Here is a 15,115-nt window from a genome sequence, read left to right as displayed (position 1 = left end):
GTTCTCTGGCCAGAATGGTGTAGTGGCAGAAGGTGTGGATGACGGCACTCAAAACACAAATATTTAACCCCTACATAAAGTACTTAATAGTGTGTCAACTAGTATTATAATAGAATAGAAATTTGAGGGTAGGATCCATTGGTTCGGCCAGCTGGTTGGGCGTCTATATACAGATATGATTGATTATGTCTGGGGTAAGAGGAGGCTGGCTGAGGCTAAGGATTGGCCTCTTGTCTAGGTGTTACTGCATTGTGCCCCTTGATTCTATGGAAATTGGACCTACTGCCACCCTGACCATGTTGTAAAACCTGAAAAGTGAAATAAAAAATGAAAAGTTTGAAGATGTTGTAGATGTTCCCTGAACTATAAGAAATGTTTTATCATCTGTGCCAGTTCTTTTTACAAAGCAAGTCATCATGCGATCCGTGTCTTGATCAAAACACATTTTAAAGAACCTTAAAAGGATTATATAGAGGCATAAAGGCTACCACTACATTTCACAAGACCAAAAAGTATTGTAAACCACAACACAAATTGTCTTCAAACGTTGGGTGTTTAATTGCCTCTCTTCTTATGAGTAGGCATCCTGCAAAGATCACACAAAGAGCACAACATGCAACCATGGAGAAAACTTAGATGTAGCAGCAAACAATCTTAAAAAAACAAAATAGAAACGTGTTTTAATAAAAGCATTGCTTCGTCTCTTGCTTGGCATCAGCTTTCAATGTGGATGCCACTAACAGAACAGTCTTCTGTGGATAGATGTGACAAAAGATGAACCTTCACTAATATAATTGCAAAAAAAGAAGAAAATGCCTTTTACGTTAGAACAAAGGAACCACATACCACCAAAGTAATTAACTTAATTCACAGTTAAAACTAGGTGGCTCGGTGGGTAGCACCGTCGCATCACAGCAAGAAGGTCAAGGAGGCAAGGAGTTTGCATGTTCTCCCCGTGTCTGCGTGAGATACTAATTTAGATGTACTACATTGTCCATGAATGAGTAACTACTATTTGTCATGAATGTAACCAAAGTGTATTAAACATGACGTTAAAATCCTGATAAATAAATAAATAAACAATAAATTACGGCGAAAACGAGATACCTAACTTCACTAAAAAGAATAATATCTAAAGCTAGGAATCACTCACTGTAGACTCACTGTTCTACTGCCTGGAACACAAGAATCGACTCACTGTTCTAGTGCCTGGAACACAAGAATCGACTCACTGTTCTACTGCCTGGAACACAAGAATCGACTCACTGTTCTAATGCTTGAAACAAAAGAATCGACTCATTTTGAATGGTGCGTCTCGCGATGCGCTCGTGCCTCTACATCAGAACTACAGCTTACTCAAAACACGAACGATTTTTTATTTAAATTAAACAATTTACTCTCCAGAACTTTGGCTTTTTAAAGTAAAAATAACTGTTAAAACACGGTTTTGTTAAAACTTTTGTGTATAAATAGCCCGCAAGTCCAATGAACCAGGTTGCAAGTAAGTGAGGCTGAGGCGAAAGTCTTCAATTAAAGGTATTCCGTTTTTAAACTCATTAATATTTGTGTTTACATACATGTTTTAATGTGTGGGATTTGGACTGTTTAAAAAAATAGAAACAAAATTCCAATCATGAATAGCATCATCTAATTTGCTACATACAGAAATGCTCATTACAACCTAATAACACTGTATTATGTGCATCACAGTGTTCCGTACATGTGATGTCTATAATGGGAATTTTGTATTAGTTATAATCAACAAATAAATATTGCAAGCTTTTTTATTTCCCTCCAAAGGAGCAGACACAGTTTCTGATGTATTTACTGCGTAGAAAGCTGTAGGACACGGTACCAAAGGACGTTCATCAGATGGATAGAGCTCAAAACTCTAAAAGCTTTAGGGTTGTACTCCACCTGAGTTGCCCAGAGCGATCAGAAATGCAATCAGGTTGGTCATTTATCCATTAATTTATTAATTTACTCATTAATTCATGTACTTAATCATCTATTCATCTTTAATGACATTCATACATGTTGGGTGGGATGGTATAGTGATACAGAAACCTAAAGTTCTTGGGACTTGGGTTCCAAATCGATTCTTAGAGTTTTCTTCCATTTCCAAAAGCGTACAGAATGCTTGTCTGCTCTAAACTGCCCATATGTGTGAGTAAAAGGATGAGTATGTGTTGCCATCCTGTCCAGCCAGGGTTTTTGCCTTGCAACCAATGTTTCTAGGTAGTTGTTTTTCTATTACTGTTATTAATCAAAGAGGGATTGTAGACTGGAGCCTATCCCAGCTTTTCAATGGGCGCAAGGCACACAGTAACACCCTGGACGGGGCACCAGTCAATCGCAGGGCAGACACACACACACACACACACACTCATTTACCTATAGGGCAATTTAGTGTCTCCAATTAACCTGACTGCATGTTTTTGGACTGTGGGAGGAAACCGGAGCACCCGGAGGAAACCCACAAGGACACGGGGAGAACATGCAAACTCCACACAGAAAGGACTCAGACCGCCCCGCCTGGGGATCGAACCCAGGACCTTCTTGCTGCTACCCACCGAGCCACCACAAAGCTGTATTTGTTATCTGTGCTGTTGTGTTCAATCTCCCCAGCTGAACCGAGAGCATCTGTAAGTGTCCTCGGGGCGAACAGAGTGACTGTCCACACTGGCAGGGTGAGTGTCAATGTTAGGCAGTGAAATGTACTCGTCCAACTAGTTAGCAGTCTAAAGTATCATTTATATACCTATATTTATGAACCCAGTTCTTTGCTTTGTAGGGTCACCGGGTTCTGGATTTCGATGCTGTTTGGAATGAGGAGGCTTCGCAGATTGATGTCTATGAGTCAACAGCGAAGGCATTTATTTATCTCACCTCAGTTTAAGGGGCCAAAATGTGCATGTTGCACAAAATGAATCCCTAACTATCCACAAGATCTCAGGATAATTACCAGAGCCAGGCAATAGATCTGTAATAGGACTTAGACAAGACCCATAACTTAACTAACAGAATAGTGGACAGTTTAACCATTTAGGTCTAATTCTTTAAGTAATACTGATATACGTATAACTAATAAATCTGTATGCAGTACAATACTGCCAACCCTAAACAATTGATATACACCTGTATACGGTTCTATTTTTCTAATTGTTAATCTCACCGTCTCTCTCTGCTCCAGCCTTTGGTGGAGTATATAATGAAGGGATATAATGGATGTTTAATATCATATGGACCCTTCACCAGAGGAGATACCCACCCAGTTCAGGCTTCAAGCATCAGACAAAGGAGCATCATAGGCCATGCTGCTGAGGACATCTTTAACTGTATCCACGTCTAAGAAAGATTTCGGTCTAATTTAGAGATAAATCATGTTTATTTTTTTTATTATTTCATATTATTTTTAACTGCTGCTTCATATACAGTAGGTCAGGGTCGCAGTGAATCCAGAATCACTGGGCACAGTTCAGTAACACACCCTGTACATAACACCAAAAGAATGTCTTACTTACTAGGGCTCACTTAATTGTAAAATACTAATACTAGACATACTAATCACAGTATTTTAAATTCCTATCCTTAATATAACCGTATCAGCTCCTGAGGTTTCTCACTGTAGAGTCCGAGTGTCTTTTTATCACATTTCCAATGAGAAGATCTATGACCTGTTGGTGAGTTGATTCCGAAAGGCTGTTTGCATGCTTGGGCTAACACACTGACCATTACCACATTATCATAAAGGCTTATCTTACATGGGTTTTTTTTTAAACTCGAGGAGTCTCAGGTGAGCGAGCTGTGCCGAATCCACGACACTGAAGAGGCGGTGCTCCTGGAAGGGCTACAAGAGATGGAAGTTGACTCAGCACAGGGACTAATGGAGGTGTACCGTATCGGGACCACCCACAGGAACACAGGTTGTAAATACACAGCTCAAATCTGACCACAGCTACAGAAATTCTAATCGAAACTCTACCATGTGTGTTAGTAGACACTTTAATCACAGAGTAAAGATACAATTAAGATGTATAGATAAAGTATTATGAACATTTCTAACGTAGGTGTGATTGATTTTATTCCTTTTTCAACATAGCTTAGTGCCCCCTTAGCCTTAAATAGTCACTAACAGGTCTAATACTTTTCCAGAGACAGATTTATGTTATAAATGCTTTAAGTTTAATTGATCTGGGCCCAGGTTGACAGAAAACTTAAAAAAAAAAAAAACCTTGTATTAGCTATTCAGTTCTTTAAATCGTTTAATTAAGCACAACATTTATTTCTAATGACAAAGCAACTACAAATTATTTTAAAAGTCTACTGTTTTAATGTTAAATTAGTAGCGCCTTTTGGTATTGTATATGTCAGCAATCTTTAGGGCTGTTTAAAAGATAAAGGGCCACATTTCACTGTGGATGATCTAAGAACAGACATATCAGAGCATCTGTGTTATTACGCAGGTGTCTTCAAGGGCGACTTTGCCTGCAGATCTCATATGGTGTTCAACATTGTGGTCATAAACATGAGGGCTCAGTCCTACAAAGGTAAGCTGAAACAGATCAGTTTTGCTTCTTTAGATAATTGTGAAATGTGTGGTTCTGTTTCACATTAACATTTATATACTGTACATCTATATAGGATTTATGAAGATCTTTATGTCTGTGGTTTATTTCTTAAAGCATATAACGTGTTTACGTGGGCTGTGCAATATAATGACAAATGTGTATATTATATGACAATAATATCAGCCCTAACCATTCCAGATCATCATCTGTTATGTGATATATAAGTGGTTAGGTTAGAAACCGTACCTAGGTCTTGCGTTCAAGCTTTGGCAGTGCCATCAGTCTGGCATAACTGGGTGAGAAAGCCAAATAGGGAGTCATCTCATTGGTGCTGCATTGCTTGCACAAGCTGTGAAACAAATGAAAGGCGCATTAAAGCTCTCTGTATAAATTAAGCACTGGCAGGTGTAAAGATGCAGCCTGTGACTACAGTGTTGGAGGAGTCATGTGGTAACCTATAGCCCTTCTTGGTCAGCGAGGGTGTACTGCAAACAGAAGAGGTCGTATATCCAATCTGAGGATTGGTGGGACTGGAAACAACCAAGGTTGCATGTTGAATGGTAAAAAGAAAAAAAGTGGAACCTCAGCTCATGCACAGAGCTCGTAGTGCACAGTGTGAAGCTGTAGTTTTGAATTCCAGTCTATCGTTGTCTTTAATATGATTGTAGCCAAGCATAACATTCATTTCATTTCTTCACTTTAAAAAAAAAAAGCTATTTAATCACTTCTATCAGACAGTTACCCAACCTGAGCCTCCTCTTGGAGCTGGCCAATAGAGAGTGGCCCCCACTGATGTGTGTGTTATTGTAGAGAGATGGAAACCATGACTTGACCTCTTGCTTGTTTATATTCTGTGTATAAATACGATTAACAAGTGTAATCTCATATTTGTGTGTCATAATCCCAGAAGGAGGTTTGATGGCCAGCAAGCTCACTCTGGTAGGTCCATAGTCTAAACAAATGTCCAAATGCTGAAACATCATCTTATGCACCAGATTTAATTTGTCATTATATAAAGATAGTTATTGTTCTACTCTGTTTTTGTAGGTGGATCTTGCAAGTTCAAGCAAAGTAAGTCTGAATACGCACTCACATTTACACCAATGCTTCAGTTTTCTTTTTCAATCGTCGTCAAGGCACTGGTGGGACTGGTTCCCAGTTTACGGTTACATCTCTAATGCAATGCCAGCATTGTCGAGCAACTAAGCCTGGGCAAGGACATTGTATGATCACAGACAAACGATACACAATTGTCTCAACAGCAACTATTCTACATGTCTTATCCTCACCTTTACTGGTTAATAGCTGATTGATGATGCTTCTTTAAATCGTTAATGCATGTTGCCTAACCAGTTTGTGTGTTAGAAGTCGGCATATCAAAGCCCTGCTGTTCTGGATATGATGAGGACTCTCCACATGGCTTCAGAAAACCCACAGGAGGCCAAAAGTCTTAAACGATCCCTTACAATCTTCAGAAATGTGAGTATTTCTGTACAGCACTACCGGAACAGTCCTGTAGCTTCTCTGTTTCAGCGTTACGGACTGGAAAATGCATGCCATTGACATGTCTTGTGTCTGTCTTTGTTCTTAGACTTGTTTTAATCTATTCCTGACCTAGTACTTCATCATTTCCATGTAATCGGTAAAACATATTCCTGTTATCGCTGGAGGATATTGGAATTGGCCCCTGCTGCCATAGTTACAGTGAGATAACGGGAGGCCCTTTAATGATTTGAAGAATAGTTTTGCACAGTTCCAGAAAAAACAAAGAGCTTGGGCTTCTAGTTCTAGTTCATGTCCCCATTGGTTTAAAAGCCTGACTGGCTGATAAGATGTTAGCATAAAGCAGGCTTCATCAGAAAAGGACGATCTGAGTCTTAAAGATGTATTTTATCATCATCAAACATTTAGTTTTGTGATGCATTATGTGCAACCAATCAGCAACAAACAGTCCTGCTAGTACTAACCAGGTCTTAATAGCTCCAGCTGATGCCACTCTTTAACAGTTACCAAAACATAATAGGTAGTGCAGTTCCAAATTCCAGGTTTTATTACCCTGTGCAACTCCGAGCAATTTACCTAGTGGTATGTCCAAACATTCCAATTGCTTGTCAGGCTTCTAAACAGACAGGATTGATTGTGTCTGGCCGAACAGCCTAGATATTGAGGGGTGCACTTGTCAGTGTGCACTCAGTGCTGGTCCCAAGCCAGGAGAGTTGCATCAAGAAGGGCATCCGGTGTACAGGGATGGAGACCAGAATGATCTGCTGTGGCTATGAAAAATAACAGAAATCTCAGTAAAAATTGTGATTACTTTTTAATTCGATGTTCTTGCCAATGGGTTAAAATTATCTCTAATTGCAGGTGATATTTTCTCTTAGTACCCCCGGCTGTCAGCACGTTCCTTACAGAGAATCCAAACTGACTCGTGTCCTGAGAGACTGGTAAGAGTCTTCCATTCTTCTCTTCTCTCTGTGCTGCTTGTTGTGTCGTATGAAGCTGTGTGTTAGATGTGTTGGTGTTCGGTGCAGCCTCGGCGGAAACTGTCGGACGTGTCTGCTGGCAACCACACCAGCCCAGTCGTGCTCGGTCGCCGAAACTATGAGCTGCCTGCAGTTTGCTTCTCAGGCTATGAACGTACCATCCAGGCCGATTCACACCTCGCAGATCCACTACACACCTGCACAGGTACACACACAGTAGCGGCTGTGTTAATGAGTGCAGAAAGTGAATTACAGTAATGAAAAGCTGTCGTCCGTTTAGGTGCAGAACATGTGGACAGCAGAAAAGAACTCCCATCTTCAGACCAGAACACAGATCCTTCCACCAGTCAGTGCTGACAGGAGAGTAAGTGTTTTGAAGATTGATTCCAGAGTCACAGCGCTGATGTCTGTGCTTTTTACATCAAAGCATTCAAAAATACCTTAAACGTAACCATATTTACTCAAGAAGATAGACATTTAAAGATCAGCTGATTATAACTGTCTAGGCCTTACTATCAAACATTATTCCAACAGATCTATGAACTATCCCGGTGCTTTTTAGCACATGTCAGCTAGACACCAACATTTCTCTTGGTTAACATTTCTCCTTCATGTAACCCTGATCGTTTTTCAGGTTTTTTCCTTGGAACCAATTGAATGAGCGGTCACTGAGCCTTTGGAAAACGTTCATCTGGCTATTCCACTCTTTCAATTGTTCTTCTGTGGTTCGGTGGACCTGTAGAGCTTTATAGAAGCTATAGTATAAAAACTGTTGACAACAATCCTTCTTAGAAGCTTTAAACTTCTACTCGGGTTTCATCTTGAATCTCAGCAGTTAACTTGTTTGTGCTTGACTTTCTGTCTCCGTCTCATCCAGTCTCAGACCAGCTTGCCCCCTATAGTGACCAGTCCAGCAGCTCTCGCTCAGCCCAAACACAAGCGCAGCCTGGAGGGTTCGGAGAGCCGCCCCTTTCTGCCTCACCTGGAGAGACTCAAGGCAGCGAGGTCACGGATCACAGAGGAGAAAAGCGGAGCCGTGGACGGTAATAAGGAATGCTAATTGTATAAACACTTAACACTGTATTGAGGTGTTTAACATGTTCTTTATTGCCTGCATTGGTTTGCTTCTTGTACTTTGGTTTCGTCCCAAGAACGTGCTCCAAATTATCCCTAGGTGTGGGATAAATGGGGATAAATGTGTGAGTGTTTTGTACTTGGTGCTTTATGGTGGTATCAGACCCACTGCAACACTGAGCAGGATTAAGGCTGATAATAAATGATATATGTAAACAATTTATTATACATTCTAATAATTCTATATGTATTTTAGTATTGTTTTTAGACACATCCTTAGTGCAACCTTAATGCCAGATAAAAGTCTGGATAAATAGGAGGGTTGTGTCAGGAAAGGTATCCAGCATAAAAAAAACAAAACTCTGCTGAATTAAATCCACTCCAGGAGGAGTCGAAAGGATTCGTTTATTCATATACATATCTACTGTACATATGAGTACTTTAGCCCTCCACACTGAATCAGAGGAAACCTCCACGGCATGTCTTTTAAGATGTATTTCTTATTTTGTCTAAATATTTTTAATACTGGGTGTTTCTTGCAGCGCGTGTTGTAAAAGGTACCCTTCCTGTGTCCCGATGCCTTTCCGGGTCTGTATTTCCCGAGGCCTTAGACCGTCTCTCCGCTGACCAGATCTCCTCGTCCTCACCCCTGGCCTCTGAGTGCCCCACCTGCAAACAGGAACGAAAGATCCGAGCCGAGTATGACAAATTTATCATTCAGGTGAAGAAAGACAGAGACAATCTGAGTCAGAGAGTCACGGAACTGGAAAAAGAGCTGAAGAACAGAGGAGCAGAGCAGAGTGACGACGAAAAAGCCACCGGAAGCAAAGCAGTTCAGACCGAAAGAGAAGACGATAACAGAAGCGAAAAGACTGGAGGGGATGAAACAGGCAGAGCAGAGAAACAGTGGAGCGTTGGAGAGAATGATGACTATGCAGGAATGGAATCCACCAGCACCTCACGTGCAGCAACACAGGAGGCTAAACCCACAGAGGTAAACAGCCAAGAATTCATCCAACAAAATGAACTCATGTTTTCCCGTATCTGCTCATTTTTTCAATGCATTTGTCTTCATTAGTTCCATGTCCCTTGTGTCGTGCACCACCCAGAAACATTTAACACAAGGAAAGGCAACCAAGGGGACACAACCTAACACACTTACATACTCACACCTAGAGGCTATTTAGAGTAGCCGAATCACCCTATGCAAGGTTTTTGGAAGGTGGGAGGAAACCCAGGTACCTAGGATCCATGTTGCTGTGTGGCACCCATTCTACAAGCTGCACCGCTGTGTCATCTTCATTTCTTTTTATTAAAACAGTCAAGCATGCCTACTGTGCCTACCACGCTCTGTGGCAAGTTTAAGAATGCTGAGTAAGCCTAGTTAATTTAAAATCAAGATAGAATTTGAAACACACACACACACACACACACACACACAAATCTACAAAGGTGTAGATCGAACCCCTACAGGCTTTTGGCCACTGTTGTGGCTGGTTGAAGCCCATCTGACCAAAAGGTTTAGATTTTTCATATCTGTCATATTTCCAAACACGATATAGAGCCGTTTTATCTCGATTGCCAGTCAGTGATCTGTCTCCCACCTTCTGTGTATGTTTGTGTCTGAAGGAGGAGATCGAGCCTTTGAGAGATGTGTTAAATGTGTGTGGAGCAGTGGCGGCTTTCAAAGAGGGGAAGCTCATTGTCGGCTTACATCATAAAATTTGTCCATTTATTTATACATAAACTCTGCCCTCCGTTCCTTTTCAAGAAAATGGCCTGAAATGGGTTGCAGCAGTTTGTCTTTCGACTTCAATCGCAAAATCCGCGATGGGACTGAAGCTCCCAGTGATTAAGTGATGGTGTAGAGATCAAAATAGCTGTCAATCAAAACGGGATTCAGCCTTTCGACTGATCCTCCAATCATCTTGCAGAAGCTCAGCGTCCAGACCCGGGGCAGGACAAAATCGTGGCATTTATCCAATGACCGGCGAGTTTCAAAGCAATGAAAAAAACCCGTTCCATGCAGCCCTGTGTAAGTAAATAGACACTCAGCTTCTACGGGTAAATGCATTGACGCTGCGGGAATGTATGAGAAGTTCGAGTCAGTCGATATGTGATAAGTAGCTGATTCTGAACGAACTCATCTTCCAGATGAACGTGTTCTTACGCATTTATAGTCAATGAAATGTTAACACAACTGTACATATTTGACCATTTAATTTTTGACATTTTAGGGGAAGCCGAGCTTCCCTTGCAGTCTTAGAGAAATCGCCACTGGTGTGAAGAGCTTGAGAGTGAGCACCTCACCCAAAATGCCCCAGATTTCAAAACTCAGTCAGAAAGCCTTCACACACAAATGGTACACATACTCACACCGGCGCTTTAGGATACTTCTCACACTACGTATATACACACTGGATTACAGTGTACAGTCACATGATGTACTTTTTACTGACTGATCTAAGTTGAAGTTGAATAACACTGCTGTTTTAGGAGAGTCTCCTGTCAGAGCTGCACAGTATTAGAGAAGAGTATGAAGGACTGAGGAAGAATGCAGCTTTTACCATCACACAGCTGCAGAAAGAAAAGGTTTTATTTAAACTGCTCAATGCTCTATGTATTAACAGACTGATAAACCTGAATAAAAATCATGCTTTTGTGCTAAAAACACGTTAATGTTGTGATTTTACTTTTCTGTGTGGCAGGCTGAGCTCATCTCTCATATAGACAACACCAAACGCTGCTTTGAAAAAGTAAGTGAGCCTCCAGTTTGCATTCATATTTGATTTGTTCTGTAGTTACAGACTAAAATGAATCAAACCGTTTGTGTAATTGGTATTCTAACACAGTTCTACTGTTAATGCACAATTTATAACAATAGGAGATCGTAGGCCTGGGTGGTATGACGGTACATTTGATATACCTTCTTTACCGTATGGGTTTTTTAAATACTGCCATACCGTAGCATAGTTAATACAACAACTGTGGGCTTCAGTAGGCAGCAAATCATATAATATTCCTCTATAGACAGTGGAGAATTAAAACACCGGATTCCAGCTATGTCTCATGGGGCGAAAATACTTCAGGTCAGTCGCTAAACCAATGATATAAGCGAACTGGAAGCGGAGAGATTTAAAGTCGTCCACTTTTCTACAACGGACCAGTGGAGTTTGCAAACGTGGTTTTATTTGTTAAAGGGAGTTAAGGGTAAATGCACAATACTTCAATATTAAATAAACAATAAAAATTGTATTTATTGCTCCTGTTTCACATGCACCGATTCCACCATATATTGTGTCACTTTGTGGGGCCAAGCAAACCTTAGTACTCAAAACCTTCATTATATACATGGGGAAATTAAAACTTTTTATATTCTATGTACAGTAGAATAAGCCACAGACCCCAGTAATACAAAAAGAAAACATACCGTGAATCGGGCAGAATCTTAAAAGTTACCGTGATACAGATACCTCCCAGCCCTGGGACACCAATCGCTGACAGCAAGCTAATCTGATCATTAGTGTGTCTAAAAGAGTCGTGATCCAGTCAAAAAGTAGTGAAACGAGGAAAAGTTCAGTGTCTCAATTTGGCCATGATAATGATTCATTTATTCATTGTCTGTTTAACCATCGCTTTCTCCTGGTACGTGTCGCGGTGGCTCTGTTTCATTGGACGAAACCATATTCTATCTGGAACAAAGGTTTTAGTGATTGAAATCATTTGTTTAGGGTGTTTTTGCCTTGCTTCCAGTGTTTCCCAGTAAAACCGGACTGGCCCTGACCCTGACCAGGCAACATGCCATAATTTGAAATATTTCAGACATAACATAAACTATCCAAACTATTAAATGTTCACGACTAAATTGTATGGTTTGGACAGTGGGACACCTGATATTTTTGTACTTTACTGTAAAATGGATACAAATATGTGTATTTTATCGTAATGCATTACAAATAGGCGAAATTGTGCATCAAAAACCACGTCATGACAATAAACTGCATTGCCACTCCCTCCTGCAGGTATGTGTAGAGAACGCAGCACTAAAGGCGAGACTGGAAGCTCTTCTGAATAAATCCGACTCTAGACCCTGTTCTGCAAACAACGGCAAAACAGAAACACGCTCCTCTCACACACACATGATCACCACCGACACAGAAATGCTTGTGGTATCACACAGGGTTTGTCAGCAGTGCTCCGTCAGCTCTTCAAAAGGTGATAAATGTGCACAAGCTCTGCTGTTATATCTATGTTTTCTTCTTGCTACTGTATAACTCACTCACACCCTAACTTACACCTTTATTCACTTATTCGCTCACCTGCTGCATCGTGGCTTCCTGTTTCTCTTACATTTCAGACAGATCCAACTAGAGTAGCTTGTGTCTCAAAACCACTCACACTTAAACGACAGCTCGTGTATCATAAGAAATAGAACTATTTAAAGTAACTCTTTTTCTCTTAGAGGATAAAGGGGGTGGGTGTTGCTTTAATTCATCAGACTCTCCTGAAACCTCCGAGTCTGGATGTGGTGACGGGCCGCCTGAGCCAGGCTCACGTAGCTGCGGACCAACTCTACACAAACCCAGCCTCTACAAACAACTGTAGGTGTCATACACACACACACACACACACACACACACACACAACTGGGAAAATAATCTGCTATACACTATACGGACAAAAGTATTGGGACACAACTTGTATTTCGGCCACAACAACTGCCAACAAGCATAATAAATACATCAGGTATATAAAGGAAAATTATATGCTTTAACTTTGCAGCTACAGTTTAGGGAAGGCCCTTTCCTGTTTCAGCATGAGTGTGTCCCTGTGCACAAAGCAGTTTTAAATCTAAAGTTTAAATAAACCCTCATGGCCTGGACTGAGCCCTGACCTCAGCCCCACTAAATCTTAAAGAATGGCAGTTGTTCTAGCTACAAAGATCTCATTTTAATACAGTTCTGGCCATATATTGTACACCGACTAGGCATAACATTATGACCACTGAGAGTAATGTGAATAACACTGATTATCTCTTCATGACGGCACCTGTTAGTGTGTGTGTGTGTGGGGGGGGGTATATTAGGCAGCAAGTGAACATTTTATCCTCAAAGTTGATGTTAGAAGCAGGAAAAATGGGCGAGCGTGAGGATCTGAGCGAGTTTTGACGAGGGCCAGATTGTGATGGCTAGACGACTGGGTCAGAGCATCAAACTGCAGCTCTTGTGGGGTGTGTCCCGGTCTGCAGTGGTCAGTATCTATTAAAAGTGGTCCAAAACCGGCGACAGGGTCATGGGCGGCCAAGGCTCATTGATGCACGTGGGGAGCAAGGTCTAGTCCGTGTGGGAGCTACTGTAGCTCGAATTGCTGAAGAAGTTAACGCTGGTTCTGATAGAAAGGTGTCAGAATACACAGAGCATCACAGTTGCAGGGGGACCAACACAGTATTAGGAAGGTGGTCATAATGTTATGCCTGATCGGTGTATATTCTTGTTGTATTAGGATTCAGTCTATTGAAAAACAAATGTTATCTAGTGTGTTGCTTTATTTTATGTGTCACGATAACCAAGATCCATGCTAAGCATCATTCAGAGAAGGACTGGGTTATCTTTCAAACCTCACGTCCCTTAAGATTTTTCTTTTCACACTTAAAAGGACTTTTCTCTTACTTTCACTTTTTATTTGAGCTTTCCCCAAGGTCAAAGTCAAGACTACTTTACAAGTATGCCAAGCATCAAGAGAAACTTTATTGAGCCGTATAGTCTGGAAAGTTCAATAAAACCGCCTGTGTGATATGTATGTTAAAAAAGTGTAATAAAATTGTGTTTGTTTTGGTGACGTGTGTGTGTAGAAGACGGGAGCACAGTTTACTGCTGGATGTGATGCTGGTGCTGTACAAGAGAGAGTGGTTCCTTCAGGACGCCATGCCCTACGTCAGACGCACCCTCAAGAAGTGTGGACTCACTCTGGAGGACACAGATTGATGGAAATCTGAGAATATGGACTTTTGTGTTGGTTTTACTTAACTGTGGTCGTTTGCAGATATGCAGTGTTACCTTACCACTCGGCACTCACATCAGTGGACATTTATCTGGTTTACTTTAAATTATGAATATTTTGTCCCAATATATGCCACTAAAGGCCACGATAACCACACTGGCAAACAGGCAACCAATATTATATGGACACTTGATCATGACCTAGCATGACATCCTATAAGATAAGATAAGATTCCTTTATTGATCTACATGGGGGAAATTTGTTCCAGTACAGTGTAAGTAAAAATCATGCTTTAGAGAATAAAATAAAAATAGGAAAATTATAAAACATATTAGCTATGAGATGCACTTACTATTATACATCAGTATGGTAATTACAACTATATAATAAAACACTATATATTCTATATGGAAATATATACATACGTGTGTATAATGAAATGTAGAATCCAGTGCTGGGAATAAGGGGGGGGGGGGGGGGGGATCTTGAGATATTGTCACTCGTCAGTGTAAGAACAGCCTGTGTATTCTGCTATTGTTATGCAGTCTGATGGCAGTTGGCACAAAATATCCTGTTCCTTTTCATAAAAGTGCTTTAAATTAAAATGCTTTAAATGTAAACCTAGTGTATCAGACCAATATCGAGTGTCTGCAGGTGTCCCAAGTTAAAGTCAGTATCAAACTATATAAATAACACTGTTATAATGGCGTCGTCTACACTAGCTGTTATTTGACGCTACTAAAGATTCATACAATGGATGTGTCACTGTTAGTCCTTGCTGAAAGTGATGTGTATGTACAGTAAATAGAACGCAATTGGGGAAACTTTTGCCTGTTGGGGAAACAGCAATAGAATTCATTTCAGTTGTGGAAGCAAATTCTATGTATTCTTTCTTTATTTTGGCTCGTCTTCCTGTATAAAAGCATGTAAGACCTAGTTAAATACACGAAATTATAACTATTCATGTCTCAATGTTAAGAAAATAGC

At 40.7% G+C, this 15,115-nt stretch overlaps 1 protein-coding gene across 1 annotated transcript; it reads left to right on the top strand.

The window, feature by feature from the left end:
- The first annotated feature begins 185 nt into the window (after positions 1–185).
- Positions 186–14,503, top strand: si:ch211-63b16.4 (kinesin-like protein KIF3C). Its single transcript, XM_063007881.1, has 22 exons — positions 186–194; positions 1,846–1,951; positions 2,629–2,690; positions 2,795–2,872; positions 3,194–3,338; positions 3,610–3,683; positions 3,788–3,926; positions 4,467–4,550; positions 5,479–5,510; positions 5,619–5,642; positions 5,940–6,050; positions 6,936–7,015; positions 7,103–7,259; positions 7,335–7,418; positions 7,932–8,097; positions 8,671–9,122; positions 9,758–9,832; positions 10,625–10,720; positions 10,837–10,884; positions 12,151–12,343; positions 12,591–12,729; positions 13,980–14,503. Exons 1-22 carry the CDS (start codon positions 186–188, stop codon positions 14,110–14,112), a joined length of 2,487 nt encoding a protein of 828 aa, XP_062863951.1. The 3' UTR covers positions 14,113–14,503.
- The last annotated feature ends 612 nt before the right edge of the window (positions 14,504–15,115 follow it).

Source organism: Trichomycterus rosablanca, chromosome 13 (assembly GCF_030014385.1).
Source record: "Trichomycterus rosablanca isolate fTriRos1 chromosome 13, fTriRos1.hap1, whole genome shotgun sequence".
Classification (NCBI taxonomy): Eukaryota; Metazoa; Chordata; class Actinopteri; order Siluriformes; family Trichomycteridae; genus Trichomycterus; species Trichomycterus rosablanca.
The sequence above is the reverse complement of the archived record's forward strand: the minus strand, read 5'-3'. Positions and strand labels throughout refer to the sequence as shown.

Excerpts from the sequence above, each read along its gene's own strand:
- si:ch211-63b16.4 (XM_063007881.1), top strand. Across the intron at positions 9,123-9,757 it reads AGGAGGCTAAACCCACAGAG|GAGGAGATCGAGCCTTTGAG; the intron begins GTAAACAGCCAA and ends TTGTGTCTGAAG. Across the intron at positions 12,730-13,979 it reads CCCAGCCTCTACAAACAACT|AAGACGGGAGCACAGTTTAC; the intron begins GTAGGTGTCATA and ends GTGTGTGTGTAG.